Here is a 24,130-nt window from a genome sequence, read left to right as displayed (position 1 = left end):
TGTAAATGTGCTTGCAACTGCTGGAGAACTCGTTTCCTGCATCTTTCATTGTTAGAAGTCGTTTTATTAGCATGAGATGTGAAGGATAACGTATTGTGGTATTCCTACTCTGCCTTTGCTGAAACTTCATTCAGCTAGGCACTGACTTTTGGAATAAGGCAGTGGCCTCCGTCAAAAATGCTTTATTTGAAAGCTTAGACTTTTTCTTTGTCAAGAATTTCATAGGAGTGTTACCTAAACAAGACTCCTGTGTTCATTCTGTCTGTACTAATACTTGAAAGAATTTAAGGGTGTTCATGTGAGTTTTCACCATAGTACTATTATGACTGGCTAAGAGGGAAAAATAGTTGTTTTGAGCAGGATAAATTCCCTGAGCTATCAGCACCAGAACTTGTGTGACAAGAGGTGCCTGCAAAACAGCAAGACTGCTTCTACCAGGTGGAGCCCTAAGCTATAGAAGAGATGCTGTCTGCATCCCTTCTATAAATTCCATAAGACTGTTGGGTGCAGCCTGCCATGAGTGTGATAACTGTTTTGCTTTGCAGATAGCATTTGTTTCTAGATTTCTCTTTCACAAGTTAACTTTCCTTCCTGTAGAGCAGTGAAACTATCTGGGTGCAGTTTTGGGTTTAGTCATTGTGGATCTTGATTGTCATTCTTTCTGGCTGTAAAAATGACCATGCAAATATTTGTGGCTTCTAGAAAACACACATCTGACATTCTGAACTTCTAAAGGAAGACTAGGGTTTTTAACAATTAAAAAGATATCTGTGTTAGAGGACAACTTATATTTTTTCAAGTATGTCTTTTGGAAGCCACCTTCAGACTTTTCTGAAAGAATTTACTTCATCAAGCCAGGTCAACATGCTTACATTTAAATCGTCCTAAAAGTTCTGTGGTGTATATTTAAGTGTAAATGTACAGGGGCAAAAAGGACACACTAATGTGGTTGAGATTTCTTTTGAAATATTATTGACCAAAAAACCCTGAATTTTTGATACTGGATATGCTGTGAGCAAGTTTTGAATGCAGTGCTCTTGAACTGCTTTTGAAAGTGCACTACTGAAGCTCATACTGCAAGCTGTGGCATAGTGCCTTCAAGAGAACTCCATTCTTGTTGCTTTCTAGAACAGCTGGAAGCAGCAGCCCTGTGCAAGTGTCAGTGAAGCCTAGCTTATCGTCAATCAAAAGTTAGCTTCTGGATGTGCTTTCTTGTACTTGAAACACAGGATAAAAATGGCTGTGTCTCGTATGTCTTAGGTGACACTAACTTAAATGTGTTCTTGAAATGTTTCAATGAGTTCTTAGTGGAATAGCACTAGTTAAGACCCTGAGCTGTTGATTCTGCATTATTAAAATTCATCTTTGTAGGCTATAAGTTGACTTACATTTTTGGGGGAATGGGGGTTGGGAGACTGTCTTTGTTCTATACCAAATGCATCTCCCATGAATGTAACTTGACTTTTGATTATGGGTAACTGATGTGGGAGGCTCTTCCACAGATGTCCCCCTCATCTGTTTCAGCCTTTCATTAGTTTTGCTTATGGTAGAAAATCAGCTGTAGTACCATAGTACCTGTTTGTCTGCCTTCCCTCTGAATCCATGCAAGTCTGTGGATAGCTTTGACAGGCTAGTGGCATGTAATTGTAATTGTTCATTATTCTGTTGTGTCTGCTGTGACTGTTAATTCTCTCCTCATGGTGTATAATCTTAATACAAAATGAATGCCTTCTGTAATATGCTAGATTACAGAACTTCATGTTTACTAATTGAATATGAAAGAAGACGTGACCCTTACACTTCATGTTAAAGCACTTCAGCATCATCAGCCTCAAAGCTAAGTTCCCTCAATGATTAGAATAGACTGAGAGAGGGCACCAGCCATGTATTGAACTTGTAGAAGCAGGAACAGTATTCTAGACTCTCACATAAATGTGTATATTGCTAAAATTATTATACAGTGTAACTTTAGTCCATTGAACTATGAAAGCAAGCTTTAACCTTGTGGTAACCTTGGTGGTGGGCTTGAGGTGCTGCTCTTCCCACCGATCTCTGGATCGGTCCAGGTAAACCATTGCAAGTCTCTAGAATTCTTACCGATGTTTTGTAATAGCCATCACATAACTTGCAAAAAGTGAGCAATCTTCAACAGGTGTCAGATTATGGTTGAGAAACCCTAAAACACTTGCATTGTTTTGCCAGTGTTATAGGCTGGAAGTGCTGTAGTTTTGCTTTCCCCATGCTCAGCTCTGTGTTGTTCTGGGCTGTCTTTGGTACCAGCAGACTTGTGTAGGTAACTAATCTGTTCAAAAAACAATATAGGTTAATTTTTGTCCAGAGCAACTTCTTAAGTGCTTTGCCACCTAATTGTTGCAAACACCAGTAGTATTGGGAGAAAGGATATGGAGTCAGACTGTTACAGGTTCAGTTTATATTGGCCTTGCAGACACACACCGTTGGGCTCAAGTGTTGTGTGTTTTGTCAGCCATTTATGTGGACAGTGATGTAGCTGCTTTGTTTTCTTTTCAGTACACTACAGGGGTTGAAATCTTAAGACCTTGATTTTGTTCTAGACTGTTTCTGTTGTTCAGTTTGTCAAGGTTTTCATGTGCTGTTCTATGTGGGTTTCACAAAATTTCCTTATGGAAGTGCCTCTCCAGAAGTCATCTTGCAGGATGCCAAAGAGGCCTTTTGGTAAGAAAATGCTGAAGTGATGACTTAACACATATGAAATACATATCTGTTCTCACTTCAGAAGGTGCTGTCTAGTTCCTGGCCATGCCCAGCAGTTGTCACTAAGGCCTTGTGGAGCCTCTGGGAGACTGCTAGAACTCTGTGAACTTGTTTCCCATGTTTTAGTGACTTCTTGTTGGAGAGATCTCAATTCTTCTGATGCTGTCTTAAGAGTATAAAGCTGTGGGCATGTGGGAACCACTATTCTTTATAACAACACAACGTAATTTATGGGGTGGATGGGCCTCTTACTGGGTGAAGAGTCCACTCGTTGACTTTTCCAGTTTAAGTGCCTAGATACGGTTATGATTTGAAGTACTTGTCTCGAGGGGCTGGGAAATGTAGGTCTTTTGCCTGAGGAGATTTGCTTCTGTTGAGAGATAGAACTGAAGTCAGTCTTCTACCCTTTACTTTTGTTAGTGTATGTGTAGTCAGTCACCGTAGTAAATTTGTTTTGTGGGTGTGGGAGGCACAAGCACCTTCTAAGGTGTGCCCTAGAAAGCTTTGGAAAGAAGGGTTCTTATGAAACCTTGAATGTAATTTAACTGCTTGTTAAACTCATGGGAAGCTCCAAATCCTAATTCCTAGTTAAATGTGTTTATCTCAAAGGATTATTTTCAGGGCATAGGGAAATACTTGCTGTGAAAGTTTCTAACTTGTTATGAGGCTGAGTTTCAGGAGGCATGTTTCATTACCTAATGAAATTAGTCATTTCTAAGATAGGTTTGAACATTTGGGTTCATTTTTCTCTTTCTCTAGTTTACTACTTAAAGTTTATGGTGATTATTTAACATTTGAAATACTTGTTCTACCTTAATAAAATACTGATGTTACTTTGTGCAGAGTTTGGCAGATGTTGTGTATTTAAACTGTAATAAAACACCAGTCAAACTCAATGACACAGCAATAACGCTGATCTAACTTTTAAAACTTCCTTATTCTCCAGTTCTTAAAACAGTTGGTATCATGTCCCATGCTGTGTCCTCATGTATCCTATCAATTTCTGGTCATGGGGTGTTTCTGCTGATCAGGTTTGAATGTTGTAATTGGAACCAGATGATGGGAGGGTTAGATTCTGCTTGCCTGGAGTTGCCTCCCTCCTTTTCCAGGAATGCTTTTATTGCAGAAATATCTGAATCATTTGTGAGGTGTCTTCCAGATGTTTGGCACCTAGTATGCTAGTGCTATTTTCAAACAATACGTTCTCAAGTACACTTTTGCTCTTGTTAACCACACTGAAACTATGGGACTCAATAAACAATTAAGTAACTGTTTGAATCTGTGATGTTTTCATAACAGATAAGATTATATTGCTTCATGGTCCTTGGGGATGTGAAATATGTTGCCATTTTTCAAATTATTGTTCCTGTGCTTTTTTTTATAAAATTGAACTTGTAATTTGTAGGTCATGTGAGGCAACAGAGTTTTGATTCACTTTGGGGAATTACGAAACTTTGGAGAGTTTTTAAACTCACTTTAGAAAATACTGTCAAATAATTACCATACATTTTCACTTCAACATGAAATAAGTTGTGGCTAATGTTTCTGGAGGTGATAGATTATACTAAGTGTAAAGTGCAGAGTAGTGCAGGCATTAATTTCTTCAGGTAAAAAAAGGTTATTTGTTTAAAGCAATATGAGTTTCCATTGCTAAATTTTCTTTAATTGTCCAGTAAGTAATTGATAATTTTGCCTCTCTGGAAGTATTTTGGTCAAAGCATACTAACTAGTTCTTGATATTGTGCAGGCAGCTCACATACTGCAGTTAAATTATTCGTGTTCCTTCAAATGTATCAAGTTCTAGCTCTCTTAAACAGAGTAAAGGCGGGTGCTGTAATGTATAAGCTAGCAGTTGTAATTGATGCTTATTATATAAAACAGTCTTCAGGGGAGGAAGTTACTCATCATAAAAGTGAGTGGGTAATGAGGTTAATATGACAAGACTTTCAAATCTTTATGTAATCTTCTCTTAAAGAAAAGGAAACAAAAGAACGAGGATTCGGTTTTGATGTATTAGTTTTATGTTTTATGTAGGGTATAAAATTGACAATAAAAAATTGTCTTGCAAATTGAAGAAGGGTACCACTATATCTACTTATTAACTAGAATCAACTATACTAACTGTACCAGCTACCTGTAAATAAAAAGTGATGTTTAAACTAGTCCTCTTCAAACAAATGTCTTCAGCAAATCAAAGTCCTCCTGTTAAGGACAACTGCATATTCACAAGGCCTGTGTTCAGCTTTATGTATAGTAGTGCAGAAGATGCCAGCTGAATTTTTGCCTGTAATGATGTGACTTTGGTGTAATGCTTTTTTTTTTCCTGGTTCTCATTTGTGTTGCATTTATGAGACTCCAAGGAATTAAAATGGGCGGAATAGCTTCTTGACTTCTTTTGGTTTCCTTCTCTAAGAAAATGAGGGTCTGATCACATGCTCTGTTCTTTGTTAGTTTTTGTCCAGCTTTGGGTACATTTTGATGGAGATGTAAATGTCAGATATGATTGTTTCTATAAATTTCTTCAATATTTGCTGGTGGCTAAATATGTAGAAGGAAGCGTGCTTTGATTGGTTTGGAGCAAGTTACTCTGTAAGAAAAAGCCAACTGAGGAACAGGGCAGCTTAAGAAGAGTCATCTCAGTTTAATCAGATGAGCAAGATGAGTGAGGGCATAAAACCCATAAGGTTTTTTCACCCATAAGCATATTTTTATTTCAATTTATTTGGCTGAAATAGTAAAAAGGAGGATAAAATAAAGACTAATAAAGGGAGATCAAAGATTCCTGCTTTTTTTGTTTTTTTCTTTCCTAACTTGTATTTGCAAAGATTTTTCCCTGGAAATATTGTCCCTGAAGATGAAAACTACTTTTTGTGCTGGCACTTGATTATCTGTCTTACTCTTCTGGATCTGGAGATAACCATTCTGTTATCAGTCTTTATGTGGATGTTAACGTGATACTGTGTCCAAACTGTGTTACAGAAGCACTGTCCAGCTCACCCCTGGTAGTGGGTGAAGTTGCATGTTATGTGTAAATCCACGGGGGACTAAAGGTAACATTGTATTTTTTGTGCAGACGACATGTGCAGGCTGTAATGTGTGAAACTGATAAGTATTGATACAGGTAGAAGCCAGTCACTCAAGACGAGCAACAGCTTTACAACTCCAAATAGAAGTTTCATGATGATCTTAAGTTTTATGTTAATTTTACATTATTATTTAGCTACCTACTCTTCTTTCCTTTGATCAGATTTCTAGATTGTTGGACAAGATGCTATTACTGATGCTAACTTGAATTATAATTCCTACCCCTGCAGTTATTAGTTAATCTAATTGCTCCCTAGCCTAGCTCAAAAAAAAAAAATGATCCTAGCTCCAACTGGAAGCCTGCCATTAAATGGAGCACAGAATCATGGGTGTGTTTTTCTGCAAGCAGGCACTAAAACAGCTGTAGGAGCTTTGAGAACTGCTTACTTTGTCTGAGCACTCAGAGATTCATTTGTTTATGTCTTTATCTGCTCAGACATGTTGGAAAAGGGCAGCTTCCTAGGAGTTTATCTGCAGTGGAGGTGATGACTGATCTATAGCATGGTGGTTAGACAATGCTCTTGCCCTTCTGAGTGAAGATACTGCAGTACATTGCTGAGCCAGTTAAGCTTTTCCTTCCCTTCCAGCTTGTTGAACTACATGAAGAACTGTTTAAGAATAAACTTCTGTATGTGTCGACAGCTGAATTGATGCTGTGGTATTTCCAAATGGTGTGGTAAAAAGCTGACCTGTATAAATGGATGATATAGATATTGACAACACCGTGCTTGGCTCTTTTGTGAACATCTTTCTGCTGTAGGTGATGTCGGATTTGACTGTAGGGTAATCCAGTGTTTATCTTCTGACCCACAAATAATTTTGCACTGGGAAGATTAAAACGATAATAAATCCCATGGTATGCATAATAAGGAAGTATGCTTTTTGAGCTTCATACAACAGGGTTCTTGTCATGGTCTCTGTCTGTTTTATCATAAAGTAGGACAGTTCAGTAACTAGATATGACCCAAATTAATACTTCTCATGAAAATAAGTCAGGCCACATAAATTACAGGCAGAAAGACTTTGCATGAGACTTCATCTCAGGTGCTTTACTGTTAAAATTGGAATCTAGGTTCCTCTTTGTTTTTCAAAACACACTGAAACAGGTAGAATTGTGGCAGTAGCTTAGAACTTACCACTTTCAAGGTCTTTCTTCTCTCTGGAAGAGTATTTGCTCTGAAGCAGTCTCTTTGGATTAAGTGTTGTTGGCACAATATCATATTGTACTTGCATTGTTAGTAACTTATTTCTCTCTCTTTCCACATTGTCTACTACTCAGCAGGCCTGAGTTTTGCCAGCATTATATCTTTATTGGATTGTGAAGAACTTGGGAGCAAACTGACATCCCTGAGCCGCCCTCCTCCTACAAAATGTGGCATAGTGTTTATGACAAGCTTATCTTGAAGATTTGAAGTCTGTGGTAGTATGAAGTTTTGCTATTTTCAGTATCTTAATGGAATGTTGTTTACTGACAATTATTTGTCGGGATCAAATTGGAAATGTGTTGGGTTTTTTTATGGGTCAGCTGCTTCAGAGAGTACAAAAAGTGGCAACTTGTTTGTCACACTGGGACACTACTTCTTGAATTGCAAGTTGAAGTAAAATTTGAATTTTCACATTGCTCAATCTACTTAAAGACTGGAGATTAATTTACAACAAATATTACAGTGAAATACTGATACTGTGTATTTGAATTTTTTCATATTGTAGTATTGTTAGCCCATACTCACCTGAGTGAGGTCCTGCTGAATGCATTTGGACTTGTTCTAGTATTCAAGTACTTACAGAAGAAGTCTGTCTTCTTGCTCAGTAATCTTAGAGTAGGCCATATCCAGGTAGATACTGTAATCTAAGCTTTGCAAACTGAGCTGTTGTCAATTGATAATGGAATTCAGATGAATTTTCTTTCTTACTTGTCTGACATACATACTGAGAAGCATGACTCTCAGTATATGTTTTTCCTTTTAAGAGAAAAGTGTGCAAGGACAAAACAGTGTAGTAGGTTGAAAGCATGCACATAGCTTGGAACTATTTTCATGTTCTTGTACTCCCTCTTGAGTAAAAAGAAAGCAATGGTTCTTTTTAAGCCAAAACAGAAATGTGTGTTTGCTCTTTTCCATCTCATTTTTAAAATAACTTGTAGCATGATATTAGTTATATTTGTCTGTTGTATCTCTGTAATGAGTATAGCAGCTTACTTATGCTTATTTTGCTTAGATAATCTTTCTAGGTAAAATAATTTGACTTAATTTTCAGTTGCATTTTCAGAATTCTTTGACGGCAGAATGGGTAGTGGTGCTGATGTGATCTCAAGAGTTTTTCACATAAGTTGTGGGTTGATCTTGGTAGGCAGCTAAGTACCACTGCTTGCTTGCTCCCCCTGCCACTGGTGGGAGGAGGGAGAGAATTGAAAGGGTAAAAGTAAGAAAAATTGTGGGTTGAGGTAATGATAACTTCATAAGTATTTTTTAAAAACTAAAACAAACCCAAGAAAAGCGATTAAAAGAAAATTTGCTCACTGCTAGCTGACCAATGCCCAGCCAGTTCCTGAGCAACGGCAGTGCTAACAAATTTCAAACCTCTCTGCCAACATTTATTGCTAAGCTATGGCATGGTGTTATCCCTTTAGTCAGCTGGTCCAGCTGTGTCTCTCCTAGCTGCTTGCTCATCCCCAGCCTGCTTGCTGGCGTGGCAGTGTGAGAACCTTGATGGCGTGTATTTATTTATTTTTACTTGTAGGAAGGATTGGCTTAATCTCCAATGAAGCTTTAGTCATTGTGCTTTTATACTACCTGCATCACTGCTAACAAATTCTTAGTGCATGGCCTCAACTGGGGATTTTGATACAAGTTTTAAGGAAGTTGTCATGCTTCACATTCTGCTTGTTTAATCTGCACAGAAGGATGATTCATTAGGCAGTACGGTGTAATTTTATTGTGACATTGTCAAATAATCATGGTGGCTAAAGGTAATGAGGTAATCATGCCAAGTTACTATACTGTGTTATTATCTGATAGTTCTGTATATAACTGAGCTGTGCTGCCATGTGAATGTGCTCTTTCTGAGTTTTTTAATAAAAAAATATCTAAGTTACATTTGGTTTTTAATTGCTACCATAAATCTTTCTTTTATTTATATATATAATGTAGATGTCATTGTCTCAATTGGAGTTCAGACCTTGTTTTGACCTTAAGTCTCTGGAGGAGAGCGCATTCTGTCACTATACAGGGACTTTCCTGTGTTTTAAGAATGGTGCAAGCATTCACAAATACAGTTTTATTACTATTGGGATAGGTAGGGAATGAAACAAAGGTGTGGGAAAATAGAGATCCACTAAAACTGTTGCATGGATGATTTTTTTTTTAAAGTTAATGGAATTGTTACTTTTTGTGCTTGTGCACATGTACATTAAACTGTGTGAATCAGCTGTTATAGAGGCCTTTGGTATTGGTGAGATGCAGAGATTTGTGTTTAAACAAGCAGTCACAGGACTGAGACAAATACTCCAAATATACAAAATAAATACATTTGTAGGCAAGCTGAATCTTTCCACTCTGTATAAACTGGATGGTTATTTTGGTTTCTGACTTACTGAAACTGGGTATTTTTAGATGTTAAGTTTGCTTGCTTTTCCTGTAAAAGTACTCTAGCTAATCCTTGCTGCTGTGTCTTAGTGCATGCCATTTAAACTCGAAATCCCTTCAAAAGTTTGTTTTCTTCCCCTGCAGCTGTCATATCATGTTTTCTTATATAGTGTTGACTCACTGTGGCTTCCTTTTTTAATTGTTGTGTAGTAAACTATCAAGAAATCTTGACACCTACTGGGCCACTAAAAGAAAATACTACATACCAAAATGCTGTTTCCATATGGTGAAGGATTTCTTTACTTAATTAAAAAAAAAGATGAGCTCAATATAATTTGTGGAATGATTTCCAGTGAAAGTGCAGCTAGCTTTCACTAAAGCAGAACTGAAATTAAGTCATTAAATATGTAGAGATTTGAAAAAAATCCACTTTATCAGTTCATATGGGAGAAGGAAAAGAAACTAATGAAGAAATATTTTTCTTCTAGATTTTTTTCATTTGATACCTGTGAATTTTCTGCAGTCCAAAGATGGCAGCAAATAAACCTAAAGGACAGAATTCATTGGCTTTACACAAAGTCATTATGGTGGGAAGCGGTGGTGTAGGAAAATCTGCTTTAACACTACAATTTATGTATGATGAGGTAAGAGTCTGTAGTAGAAAGTATCTCAGGAGCTGCCTGCTACATGGTGTTGTTTAAGTTACATTTGTACAATTATTTTCTGAAAGGGTCAAAGTGTATGTGATGTGGTATGGAATTCAGCAGTTAAGTGGAACAAAAAAAATGTTTTGAGATTACTGATTTTCCCTTTAGAGGTACCTGTGAAGGGAAAATTTGACCTTTTTCAGACTTCTCAGCTATTAGATACTCTGTCATATTACTGGAATATTTTTTCATTGCTCACTAGACCTATTAGAACTTCGTTATAGCACAAAGCTTCTTCACTTAGTTGAGTTGCATTATGCCTGAAACAATCAATTCTTTCCATGTTTTTTTTTTGCTGCTGTTGAAGAGAGGAAAGAAAATCGGTTTCTCTTTTTGTTTTTTTTCCAGTGGAAGTCATCTTTTTTTATTAAAAGTCGGAAGTTAAACATTCAGTGTACTTTAAAAGTTGATACCAAATAATATCCAAAGTCAGGACTACCTGATTTCTTAATGGAACACAGCCAGATGTTGTGCTTGAACCAGAAGTAGAGGTTTGGGTAGTGCAAAGACACTGATGTTTTGAAATTACCTCTATGTTTCCTTATAATGGCTGAGGAAAGGAAAAACCTGAAAACTGTTTGGGCTGATGAAGTCTGCTTTAACTACAAGTTGTTTGAGTACTTCACAGGGCCTAACTGCATAATGCTTCGTTATTAGTTACAGTACCCATTTAAGATGTTTGCTATATCCTTATGTGCGAACAGAAGCCATTGCCTTGTACAGGCATTTTACATCATGAAGGTTTTTTTTCTAGTTCGTTGAAGACTATGAGCCCACCAAAGCAGATAGCTACAGGAAAAAGGTGGTTCTGGATGGGGAAGAAGTCCAAATTGACATATTGGATACAGCAGGGCAGGAGGACTACGCTGCAATTAGAGACAACTACTTCCGAAGTGGAGAAGGTTTTCTTTGCGTATTCTCTATTACAGAGCTGGAATCCTTTGCAGCAACTGCAGACTTCAGGTAAGTTACAAGGCAAGATAATCATTCTAATTACACTGAGATGATTGAAAGTGATTATTTTTGTGTGTGTTTTGTAATATCCTTTTGATGGTCCAGATTGGATGGCAGCTCTTACTGTTGTCACGTAATGTTTTGAACAGATGCCTAGCCAGGCCTTTGCTATCTGTACCACTTCAGATGTCTTAGCTGCTGTGTTTCTGAATACCAGAAAGGCTATTGCCACAGAGCAGATACACAGCAACATTCAGAAGACAGCTGGCTCACCACAGTCTCAATCACAGACTGAGTCATATTAAAACTCTTACAATAGTAATAGAATATTATACAGGCGGTGGCATATTATAGGTGTTTCATTTCAATTGGGAGAGAAAACATTTAAATCACTATTACTGCATTTTTAAAAAAGACAAAAGATATCAGAAAACAGTTTTACCAGTTCAAAGTGTAGTGAAATAGGAAAGGCCGTAATATTTGAAAGAAAATTAAGTAAACAAATATAAGAAGGAGTTATCTGCATCCCATTGAAATTAGTCTTCTTGGAGATGCTGTCACAATCCAACTTAAATAGCACTAAGTAGCAGAGTATGTTTAATATCTCTAAGGGAGAAGGAAGAGGTATGGAGAGGGGAGAAAGTGAATTTTTTATCTTCTGGTGTTTTTTTAAAAATTTGTGTCTCTATATGTCTGTGTTTATGTATTTTGAGAGAAGGAGGAACAGGCCTTGTTTGTTTGCACGCTTATGCTGGGTACTGTCAATCATGGAGGACAGTTTAGTATAGTTCAGCTCCCCTGAACTATAACTTTAGTATAGTTTGCTCCCAGTGCAAAATGACCTATTCAAATCTGTTTGAAATCATGCCATTGCTTCAAAGTACATGATCTTTGGCCTTAGAAAAAGTCCTACCTTCCAATAAAGGTAAGAGTTAACAGTATACATGTTGATACAGGAAAAATGAAAGAAAAAATCCCTTCAAGGAAAGATACTAAAATTCTCCCCAATCCAAATGTGAAAGTGAACTGTAGAGGACTAAATGCTAAAATGTAACTCAGAAAAATACATTTTTTTGCTCTGTGTAAAAGTAATCTGGATCTCTTGAAGGCACAGTTAAAGTACTTTGGTCACTGTTGAGTAGTCTAAGGGCATACTACTTAAGAGCCAAATATTAAAGAAAGTGAGAAGAAGAACTTGGATGTTTGTTTTCGTGGCGTTTCATTCTGCTGGTATGGCAGACCTCCAATAGGAGAGCTTTTTACTGCTATTCAATGGGGTTCCTGGTATACTCTGAAATGCCATTGCTCCAAGTAATTTTTTTCAATAGAATACAGACCTGCAATGACTATACTTTTAAATACTTTAACGGTAGTTTGATAAAATCTGGCCTTACTATGAGTAGAATTGGTCTGGCTCTCATGGCGTGTTTTTTAAGTTCTACATTTCAAGCTGGCACATCATTTCTTGTTTAGTCTTCAGAAGGGGCTCAAAGGAGAATATGAGTATTGTCATCTGGATTACTGTCAGATTAACTTTTTACATGGTGAAATTGTTTGGCATCTGTGGTGGTTTGATCTGGCATTTATCCCAGGTACCCATCAAAGCTCCTGTATCTCTTCCCTCCTCAGCTGGACAGGGAAGAGAAAATACAATGAAAGGCTGAAGAGTTTAGGACAAGAAGAGATCACTTACTGATTACCATCACAGGCAAAACAGACACAACTTGGGGAAACGAATTGAATTTATTGCCAATCAAAATCAGAGCAGGATAATGAGAAGTAAAACTAGCCTTAAAAATACCTTCCACCTCACCCCTCCCTACTTCCCAGGCTCTACCTTCTCCCTCCCAGTAGTGCAGGGAGACAGGGAATGGTGATTACAGTCAGTTCATCATTGTTCCTGCTGTTGCACCTTCCTCAGGGAGATGAGTCCTTCCCCTGCTCCAGTGGGGAGTCCCTCCCATGGGAGACAGTTATCCATGAACTTTTCCAGTGTGAGTCCTTCCCACAAGCTGCAGCTCACTAACTGCTCAAGCATAGGTCCCTTTCCGTGGGCTGCAGTCCTTCAGGAACAGCCTGCTCCAGTATAGGTCCCCCACAGGGTCACAATTCCTGCCAGTAAACCTACTTTAGCATGGACCTGTCTCTCCAGGGTCCCACAGTTCCCTGCCAGGAGCATACCCCAGCATGGGGTGTCCTCCATGGACTGAAGGGGAATCCCAGCTCTGGTGCCTGGAGCACTTCCTCCCCCTTCTTCACTGACCTTAGTATCTATACAGTTGTTCCTCTCACATACTCTGACTCCTTTCTTTTTTGAGTGCAATTGTGTCTGTGCAGTAACTTCTTTCATTTTTAAATAAGTTTTCACAGAGGTGTTACTACCATTGGCTTGGCCTTGGCCAGCGGTGGGTCTGTCTCAGAGCCAGCTGGCATTTGGCTCTGCCAGTAATGGACATTGGGGAAGCTCCTGGTAGCTTCTCACAGAAGCCACACCTATAGACCCACCACTAACAAAGCCTTGTCACACTAACCCAGTATAGCATTGCCTGGATAACTAGTGTGGAAAACTACTAGTTTTTACCAGAAGTCTTATTTACACAGGTAGTTATTTACAGGTACTGCTACGATGCACTGAGTTTTCTTCTGGCCACCTTCCTAATCCCCTGGCTATTCAAACTACTTTTACTCTTTTAAAACATTTGCACTGATACTTGTGTGGAAGAGGAGAAATGTTGCTTTTTAATTATACCTCCTCCATAAATGGGGTGTCACAGTCTGCCTCAAATGTACAGTTTTTTAAAAAATTATGGACTATCTGCAGTTTCTCAGCTCTGTGAGTAGGCTTCCTCCAAAAGACTGCATGCTATTCAGAGCTTTTTATAATGTGAGCATCCTGCCATATACCAAATCAAGGCCCTTAAGAATAGCAATTACTTAACTGTCTTCAGCTTCTCTCCCTTCAACTTTAAATTTGGTTTCACCTCAGCCAGCAAAAGAAATCTATTTCTCTGTGCTTTTTGTCAATCTTTCAGAAATTGCTCCATGATAAAGGGCTACATTTCACAACTAACTTTATACTCACTTTTTCATAGACAAAATACAGAATAATCTTTGCTGAGACAGCTCTTCTTCCTGATAGTATTAATGCATTTTCAAGTAGAAGAAAACTTCTGTTATTTTTTTAAGTGTCGAAGACTTACATACCAAACTATTTGTAGTATTGAGTTTTATTTATAGTTTTAAACCTTTCATCCTTGGAGTTAGTACAGTAGAAGGGTGTATCCTTAAAAATCTGATGCATATACAGCTTGTGTCTGTATACTGACTTATAACTGAAGGAAGATCTCTGGAGAGACCGAATATAATTGACTTGAGAAAGATTCCTGAAAGGAAGAGATTTTCTCTTGATATGCTATGGACCATTTTATCAGCTTTAAATGGCCCATTTTGTTAGGAAAGAATCAGCTGTAAAACTGAAGCTTGAATAACTTAAAAATGGCCATCAAAAATAGTAATGTAAAGACAAAGGTAAATGCTCTCAAGTAACACTGTTAAAGGGAATGAATTATTAATATAAATTCTCACCTAAACCAATCCTGTTCTATTTTTTTCATTTCTTACTGACTCAACTCCTTCCTTCCTGGAGGACTAGTTGTCTGTCGCTGTTTTCATTCTGTATAATGTCATAATTAAGTTTAAGACTTTCCTGTTATATAAACTACATAAAAGAAATAAGTGGCTTTTCACTGGAAGATGTAAAAGTATTTCATCTGAGTTCTTCTTTCTGTGTTCTAAGAATGGTACTCTATGCAAAGCTGCCTTTTTTTTTTTTTTCTTCTTCTCCAGGGAACAAATCTTAAGAGTAAAAGAAGATGAGAATGTTCCTTTTTTGCTAGTTGGTAATAAATCAGATTTGGAAGATAAAAGGCAAGTTTCTGTAGAGGAAGCAAAAAACAGAGCTGATCAGTGGAATGTTAATTATGTGGAAACTTCTGCAAAAACACGAGCTAATGTTGACAAGGTAATAACTGGCCTTTTAAACAATCTGTCCATCAGTTTTTACTTTATCCCTCTTTTTCATGGGTCATACTCCTTATGTTCTTAATTTTAGCAATAATTTTGTGGAATTTTAATCAAATACTTTTCTTCCTTAGCTTGCAAGGAGTACATGACTTGGTGACTCCTTGTAGAACAGTGAAAATGTTAGGCATAACACATTTATTCCATTCTAAACTTCAAGGAATCATTATTATTATCTAAGACATGACACAAGACCTGATAAAATTTTCTTGGGTCAGATTTTTTGGCCTGGACTTCATACTGCATTTTCTGTAACTAGAGGACAGTCTGCTTCTGAACAGTGAAGAATACTTTCTGATCCTCAGTCAGAATAAATCACCTTATAAAAGCAAATAAGGGAGAGATTTGAGCCTTCCCTACCCTCATTTAACCATCTGCCTCTTTGTATGTTGTTTCAGTGAAGAGTGGATGAACCCAAAAAGCCATGAAAAGCCTAGAAGTGCCTCATGAGTTTTCAGAGATAAGACCTGGTTCAGAAGCTCATAAGATAAAGAGAGTATTTGTCTTCAAGAAAGTTGTAACTGCTTCAGCAAGAATGCGAGTTCTTGCAATTCAGAATAACTGTCAGCCTGGTAGACTGTAAGAGTAACACGTGTGGCAAAAGAAATAAGTAGGTTTAGTGCAATGTGCCAACCTTTCAGAGCTGTTGACAAAGTTGATCCCATATTGAATCACTGGTTTGAGTTGGAAGAGACATTAAAGATCATCTAGTTCCAACCCCCGTGCCATGGGCAAGGATACTCACTACTCGATCAGGTTGCTCAGGGCCCCGTTGAACCAGGCTTTGAACACATCCAGAGCTCGGGCATCCACAACATCTCTGGAAGGGGCAACCCTTTCCAGTGCCTCACTGCCCTCAAAATAAAGAATTTTTTTACAGTTAATCATTTAAATCTCTCCCCTTTAGTTCAAAATTGTTCCCCCAAGAACAATCACAAGCTGCCCATGTAAAAAGATGTCTTTTTCTGTCTTTTTTTTTTTTTATAAGCCTCCTTTAAAAACTGAAAGGCTGCAATAAGATCTCCCTGGAGCATTCTCCTCTTTAGTATGAATAATCCCAGCTTTCTTAGTTTGTCTTCATAGCAGAGCTGCTCCAGCCCACTGAGCATCTTTGTGGCATCCTGTGGACCCACTCCAACAAGTCCGTGTTTTTTCTTGTGCTGAGGACCCCACACCTGGGCACAGCACTGCAGGTGGGGTCTCACGTGATTAGGGTAGAAGGGGACAGTCACCTACCTTGACCTGTGGGCCAATGTTCTTTTGCTGCAGCCCAGGATACCATTGGCCTTCTGGGCTGTGAGTGCACACTGCCACGTCATGTCCAGCTTTTCACCCATGAAAGCCCCCAAGGCCTTGTCTACAGGGCTGTTCTCAACAAGTTCATCTCCCCGTCTGTACTCATGTCTGGGGTTGCCCTGATCTAGATGCTGCACCTGTACTTGGTGAAAAATTTTCTAATGTAAATCCATATGTGTGAGCTGTCAATTGCAGTATGAGAGCTGTAATGCAAGTTCTCTTCTGCAGTAACTTAAACTCAACTGTTGGTTGAGTCCTGTCAGTTATTTTACTGAAGAAACTGATGGTTCAGTACTATAGTAATTTACCCTACAGAACAGCACTGAGTTCTCAAGTCAATCAAATACAGCAGAACTCATCCTCATTGTTGAATACAGCTCTGATTTTTTGTTGTTGTAAGAACTAACACATCTTTTAGTTTTGGTTAGTAATTGTAGTTAACAGCCATCTATTACAGTTGTAAAAATTTCCAGCTCTTCAAATCCACTTCATTATTGTTTAGCAGCTGGGGAAAAAAGTGCATGTAATATATTTTTTCAATAGCTCTTGGGTCAATAGCCTTTGCACATACATGGAGAGCTACCAGAGAGCTCCAGGTTTCTTTTCGGAGCTGATGGCATAATAGATCCAGATTTGCATGTGTTGTATAGATTTAGGGTTTGACAGCCCATAAATGAGGCCTTGTTGGCACAAGTGAATACTGTATATTCTTAGTTACTTGAAGCATATGCAGTTTTGGAGTTTGTTACACAAATTTGGGTTGCTATGGTGTAAGAAATCTGGCCTCTCTGAATTCCAGATTAGTGATTTTACTCACTTGAGAAAAACACAGCCAGCCTCCACTCAGTTTGGCAATGATGACCCACTAAACATTTTCTCAGAAGGTTATGTATCCCAGACAGCTACTGTTGTACCGTATCAGTTATTGCTGATATAACTTAAGCAAGTTGACAGTTGCATCTTGCCATTAGCATAGATTTAAATACAAGAAACTTAGCACACATTTGAAAATCTAGAGGCAAGTTCATTTCTTGATGGAAATGTTTAGTTCCATTGATTTTCTTTGGATTTCATGTGATGAAGGTTGATACTTTTCATACAGTCAATATGAGATTAATGTCATAAAAACCTACTGAGCTCTGCAGAGGATCTTTTCAGCCCCTGCACTGTCCATGTTTCACAGAAATGGATCAAGTCCCTTGACATAGAGGTATTGCTTAGTTCAAATTTCAAAATATCACAGAATCACAGAATATTCTGAGTTGGAAGGGACCCACAAGGATCATTGAGTGCAACTCTTAAGTGAATGGCCCATATAGGGATCAAACCCATGACCTTGGCATTATCAGCACCATGCTCTGACAAACTGAGCTCATCTCAGGGCTGAAAAAAGAAGCCTAAAGCACTTGATATTCCCAGGGGGTCTCCCATTCAAAATTCAAGTACTAACCACGCCTGATCCTGCTTAGCTTCTGAGAGACTGGGCATTCTCAGGGTGGTAGGTATCTAGAGACTCTCTCCTGAGGGAGAAGTTATAGAATTGCTCAGCTGATTTCATACAGTAAAATTATAAAGATGTATATATATTATTTGCTGTAACCTTCTGTAAGTCAAGTCAAAATCTGCTGTTCAAATTAGTAAAGTAGCTTTAAGCAGTCCAATCATAAAGCCTTAACTGTCTGTCAGTAGGATTGTCTCACGTAAGTCAGTGGTGTATCGCCAACTTCATCACATTCGTTTCCTACTAAACCATTTGATGAAAGTGAACTTCATGTGTACTTTAAGATTGGAATATGGCAGCTGCAGCCAAGATTACCTGATGTAAGAAATTGTTTATGTAGTTGTATGATTGAGAACTTGGCTTTAAAGGAAATGCTGGGTTTTTTTTTTCCTAGTCACTTTGTGCTTAGACTTGCATCATGCAGCATACCAGACATACATTTCAGTGCATTGCTACTGCCCCATCAATATATTTCTAAAATTGGATGTTGCACTTTTTCAACCTTTGCAGTTCATCACTTAAAGTACTCAAAAGGTAAACTGATTTCCTTAAGTCTCCTCGGTAGTGTGTACATACAACATCTGAAAATCTGGGCTGGTGATGAGACCCTTGTTTCAATTCTTGTTTAAAATTGTCTGACAGGATTCATAAGCAAATATCAGAAGACAGGGGAACATTATGGTGCCATGAAACAAGCAGGATTGCATCATATCAACGTGGCCTTCAAAACCAGTGTCAGATTTGTTGGATTAATATTTGTTTGCTCAAACTGGTTGCATATAATTGATTCTATTCTAAACAACTGAAGTGGGTATCAGTGATAGCTTAAATTAACTCATGTCTGTGATTGTTTTTGCATTTATCTTCTTACATCTTTTTTAGGTGTTTTTTGATTTAATGAGAGAAATTAGAGCCAGAAAAATGGAAGACAGCAAAGAAAAGAATGGGAAGAAGAAAAGAAAAAGCCTAGCTAAGAGGATCAGAGAAAGATGTTGCATTTTATAATCAAAAGCTTGGATTCCTTTCCTACTCTGACCATACTAATAAAAACCATAATTTATAAGCATGCCATTGAAGGCTGAAGTGACTGAAATTACCCTAACATGTTGGAAAATGTAATGTACCACTAAAAGCATGATTTGGAGCTGCACTGAAAGTCAAATTCACTGAAAACAAATTATGTGGCTTCAAGAGAAGCAAAGTTGAGTCCATTTCATAATTGCCTACCTTCTCACATTTCTTCTGAATGTAGTGTTTCATAGGTAGTCTTTTCTTTAATAGTGAACAGAGGAGCAAAGTATTACTTTGTGGATTCTTATAAAGCATACTTTTTTATCACTGGTATTTGTCAATTCATCTTGTCTTCTGTTGCCTTGAAAATTACAATTGTGAACACGATACGTAACAAAACAGTATGCAGCTGTTTTGCCATGGAGTTATGCAAATTAGAAAAGAATAATGTATATGCGAACAGCTATGTTGAGGAAAACTATGTGGTTCTGCATTACCTGATTAACTTAGAAGAGCAATGTAATCTTTTACATTGAAACATTTGAATATGCCTTAATTTTAAAACCCAAACATAGTAGGTTGCTTAATCAAGGGTGTATTTTCAACTCTGTTGCATGGAGACTGTCCCTGCGCATCAGTGCGAGACTGCCCTCTCTGTGGAGTGCAGTTACATGGATGATTTCGCTCACTAGCTGTCTGCTAGCAGTGTCTGTTCTTTAAATGTGTGCCATACTCTGGTATTGTGAATAATACAGAGCATATTCTGTCATGTGTAACTTGGTAGACAATATGGTATCTTGAAACTAGGTCAGAACACACATAAGACTGAAGTCATACGCCTATGGCACATCTAAGCCTGGAATGGTTGTTTAAAATTTAACGTGCTGGTACCTTGAAACTTTTGCGCATAGATTTTTGTCTAGATGTTCCTTGGGTTTTAACTCCCCGGAACTGGGTGGAGTGGGGCTGATCTAGTAGCGCTTGCGTGTTTTGAGTTAAGATGTTGTCTGGGAAATTCTGGTTAATTTCTTTTGTGTTCCTAATACTTAGCTATGGGAACATGGTGTGTTATGCTGAAGCTCTTTGCAGGTTTTGTATTGTTTAGTCTCTGTTGATTTTCAAATGGGGAACAGTGTAGCTACTTTTTCTAGTTAATGTTGATATCAAACAATCAAATGTGCTTTGCAATACAGAAACCTTTAACATGCACATCCAAAATCCCCAAACAAAACATACTGCCTCAGCTGCTTCAGAACAACAAGAATACCTAGCACATGGTTAGTGTGCTACATCTTAACTAAAAATATACCAGAATGTTTGAGGGTTTTGGACTCCTCTGGGGTGAGACAGGCTAGATCAATTCCACAGTGTTACACTTTTTATACATGTATAAGCCTATAACTGACAATTTAAAATGTGCTCAAGCAAACTAGGTAACAAATACTTAACTTTCATGCTACCAGACATTTTAGGGACTCAAGTCTTAGGAGTTGTATTTGTCATGTTAAATATTTATCAGTAGGAATTTTGTATGTGCATTTAGTAGACTGACAAGTGCAGAATAAAAGTTACTCATGTAACTGGCAAATATAAGCCAGTCTTCATCTTACTGTCTACTCATTTGGGTCTATTTAGCCAGGGAGTCTAACCACTAACATTGTGACTTTGCTTTGGAACCTGCATACGGGGAACCGAGGTGTTATGAAGCCACTGGACACACAAAACTTGTCTTGGCTGATGCCTTATCCTGTCCTTTTATTTGCTATTTGAGCCATTGAAAGATGAATAAACTTCCATTTTTCTAAAATACTTGTGCAGTGTTAATTGATAACAATATTATTCATAAACATTGCCGATGCCAATTGTCTAGCAGTTAAACCTAAGTACTATAGAAGGCTGGTTTGTGTGCATGAAGAAAATTGTAATTTTCTTAAACCCATTAGTCTGATATGATTAGTAAGCATTAAACCCAATTAGTCTGATAAAAAGCCACTTTGTAAAAGCTGAGACTATGTATGTGCTACTTTTCATCCACTGGTAATTTGCTTAGTTGCTACAAGACTACCTGAAAACAAGCAATAAACTGAGGTAAGCTTGTTCCAGAATTACTTTTCCGTAACAATGGAAAGTGAGATTTAAAAAACAAACAAATGAGCAACGACTAAAAACTCCAAACAAACAAAACCCCGAACCAAAAAAAGGACAACCTACATAAGTTTTAATAAAATAAAAATACATTCTAAGTAATTTTCTTTTGGCACGCTCAAGGAGAACCTAAGTGTGCTTCCTCAATCTGCAGGGAATATAGCTTGCATCATGTATTATAGGATTTGGGTATATCTTGAAAGAGTCATCCAAAGTGCATGTTACATTTGCATCATAGAGGAGTGTTTTGTTTAGCATACTTGAGTATCTGAAATTCCTAGGTCGAGCTGCTCAGAATGCTTCTGTGCCTGAGGGCACTTTTTTATCCTGTTTCTTCAAGAAGCTGGAGATAATCTCTTCACTGGCAAGATCAAAGCCTTCCATGGTAGTTCCCTCCAGGTTAGCCTAAAGTATTGTTGCTCCCTTTTGTGAAATGCAATGTATGGTAAAACTCTAGACCAGAGAGAGATGCCTTAATTTGTAAAAAGCTATAAAGTTGAGTCTTCTGTCATGTATGAAACCAATGTTGAATTTCTGTTGAATTTTTATGCTAACTTCATTTTATTCTGCAGCTTTTCATAGCTTTAAAAACTCAGTTGACTTTCAACAATGTTGGCTAAAAAATCTGTGGTGTATTTGGTAGCCTCCTGGTGAATATACAGTAGCTTAACACTAGTGGTGTCTAGCAGTTCTCTTTGAGTATTCCGCAACAGCATGACTGTATGCAGGAAGTCCTCTCCCATGCATAGAGACCTTGTTAACATCACAGTAGCATGCATAATGACCCTTCTGGCAATTCCAGTGGCAACCATGATGCAGTAAAATACGCTTCATATCTGAGACTTACGCTCACTATATTAATAGGTAGGAGCCAAATATTTTATCTATTTATATGTGAAATGGGCTTGCTGAAAATCCTGGGCTCCATTTTGGGACACCAAAGGTTCGCAGTGCCTCTATGAAACTAGAGAATCAAAATATCCTGAGTTGGACAGGACCCACAAGGATCATTGACTCCAACTCCTGGCCCCGCACAGGACATCCCAAGTCACACCATGTGCCTGAGAGCATTGTCCAAATACTTCTTTAACTCTGCTGGGCTTGGTGCTGTGACCACTTCCCTGGGGAGCCTGTTCCAGTGCCCAACCACCTGGGCAGATTCTTCTGGGTGAAGAATCTTTTTCTAATATCCAACCTCTGCCTCCCTGACACAACTTCATGCCATTTCCTTGGGTCCTGTCACTGATCATGAGAGAAGAACCAGTACCTCCCCTGCTTTCCCTCGTGAGGATGTTGAACATTGCAATGAGGTCTTCAGAGGGGAGGTGTCTTCTACTTGATCATAGTTCAATGCAAACTGTGGAGCAGCAGAGCAATTGCCAATATCACGTGAGTGCATACAATACATTTAGCTGTGTCAGAACTGGATCAGAAGGTAAGACTGAGCCTATGATAACTGAGAATTGAAGAGGAAAAGCTAATAACTTGCCTTAATTTCTAAACTTTCTCATTGCTGTTAGACATGTTGGCAGCCATGTGGATGCACAGTCAGTCACGTACATAAAATATTTCTACCCGAATTCACTCCTACCAATTTTTGGCTTTAACTGATTTAAATAATGGGTATGTTTTTAAGAACTGAATCATGAAAGAAACTTCTCCTTGCATATTTTTGTGGTAACTTCAGCTTGTTACTAAAATTGAGTGGTAGGAAATGTGCCAGTGTTGCTATTACTGGAGCATAAGTTAATCTTTGATCTAAATACATTGACCAGACTGGAATATTTTGGTTGAAGCTTCATTGTCAAAGAAATGCTGAAATGCAATGCCGCTTGAGATATGCCTAGGATTGGACATATGCCAAGGCTCTTCTCATTTTCGAAAGACCCTGAGTAGATCTAACCATCTGTTTAACTGGTACAATCCGTTTTGGATATAATTTGGTTTGTGTGTGCTTAGGTATTTTCTTTTTTTACCTTGTCCTGGGCAACCCAAAAAATGTGTATTGTATTCCATTTTTCCTCTACATCAATCCTTGCAGTTTGTGTTAATGTCCCTTTAAGACCTGGGGGCCAGAAGTGGACCTGGAGTGTTTTACCCTGGAGGGGTAGCTTCCTGTGGAGGCAGGAGGTTCAGAGGATCCCTTTAAGAGACAGGGAACATGCACACAGAGTCGTCTTTCTTGTTACTTGCTGAGATGCCAAGGAAGTTGTTGAGCACAGGTCTCCAAGAAACTGTGTTTTTTCAATCCAAAACTGTTTCAGAGGGAATTTTGCAATGTGCAGCCACAGCGCTGAGCTGGAGCTGTTGGGGCCAGGGCTGTGGGTTTCGGTGCCCAGCGAGTCGGTTTTCTTTCCCCACAAAGCAGCAGCAACTCAGAACTGCAGTGCCCAAAGCAACTGGGTCCAGCCGGCCAAAGAGAAGCAGAGGAATTGACACCGCAGGTTGGGAGCTGCCGCAGGCAGTGCCAGTCCCAGGGAACTGACACTGCAGGGGGAAGGCTGAGCCAAGTGGGGCGTCTCCACCATCCTGTCTTTGTCCCCTGGGCCATGTGGTCTTCTTTGGAGGCTGCCATATTGGGATGGGGCTTCTCCACCATCTTGTTTTCTTTGTTCCTGGGGAGTCCACAGGATTCAGTACCGTTGTACCTTGTGCTTACTACTCTTATCTTGGTTGTGGCTATTCTATTTTTTAGTAAACTGTTATTTTTTCACTTATACCTTCTCGCATTCACCTCTCCTTATTGGTGAAAGGCAAGTGGTTAAAACTAAAAGGGAGGGAGCTCATTTCTCAGGCCCCACCCCATAATTTATCTTAAACTAATACACATGCTGTGCAGAATGTTGATTTAAAAATACATATTGATTCACACTTAATGAGCTTGGAAGCAATTACATTTTTTTCCTAGTCCATTCCTATTTGATTTGGCCATATTTATGGCAGAAGAGCAAGGAGAGCAGGGGAAGCTGATTTCTGCACCACCTGAGGGCAAGTGGCCGTCATCCATGGGCAGCTGTGGAAGCACAGAGTGGGCA

General features: G+C 38.5%; 1 protein-coding gene across 13 annotated transcripts in view; it reads left to right on the top strand.

Moving 5' to 3' along the window:
* The window catches only part of RALA (RAS like proto-oncogene A), a 29,876-nt gene extending 9,119 nt beyond the window's left edge, over window positions 1–20,757 (top strand). For 6 of the 13 annotated variants that reach the window (XM_069007803.1, XM_069007804.1, XM_069007807.1 and 3 more), the window contains 4 exons: window positions 9,890–10,045; window positions 10,863–11,071; window positions 14,909–15,083; window positions 18,822–20,757. In XM_069007803.1, the coding sequence (XP_068863904.1) occupies window positions 9,932–10,045; window positions 10,863–11,071; window positions 14,909–15,083; window positions 18,822–18,944 (621 nt within the window). In that variant the 5' untranslated portion in view covers window positions 9,890–9,931 and the 3' untranslated portion in view covers window positions 18,945–20,757. Of the gene's footprint in view, window positions 1–7,096; window positions 7,241–9,889; window positions 10,046–10,862; window positions 11,072–14,908; window positions 15,084–15,540; window positions 16,336–18,821 lie in introns of those variants that run through there. The other 7 variants (XM_069007799.1, XM_069007798.1, XM_069007796.1 and 4 more) reach the window with 5 other exon arrangements.
* The last annotated feature ends 3,373 nt before the right edge of the window (window positions 20,758–24,130 follow it).

Source organism: Aphelocoma coerulescens, chromosome 2 (genome assembly GCF_041296385.1).
Source record: "Aphelocoma coerulescens isolate FSJ_1873_10779 chromosome 2, UR_Acoe_1.0, whole genome shotgun sequence".
Lineage (NCBI taxonomy): Eukaryota > Metazoa > Chordata > Aves > Passeriformes > Corvidae > Aphelocoma > Aphelocoma coerulescens.
The sequence above is the reverse complement of the archived record's forward strand: the minus strand, read 5'-3'. Positions and strand labels throughout refer to the sequence as shown.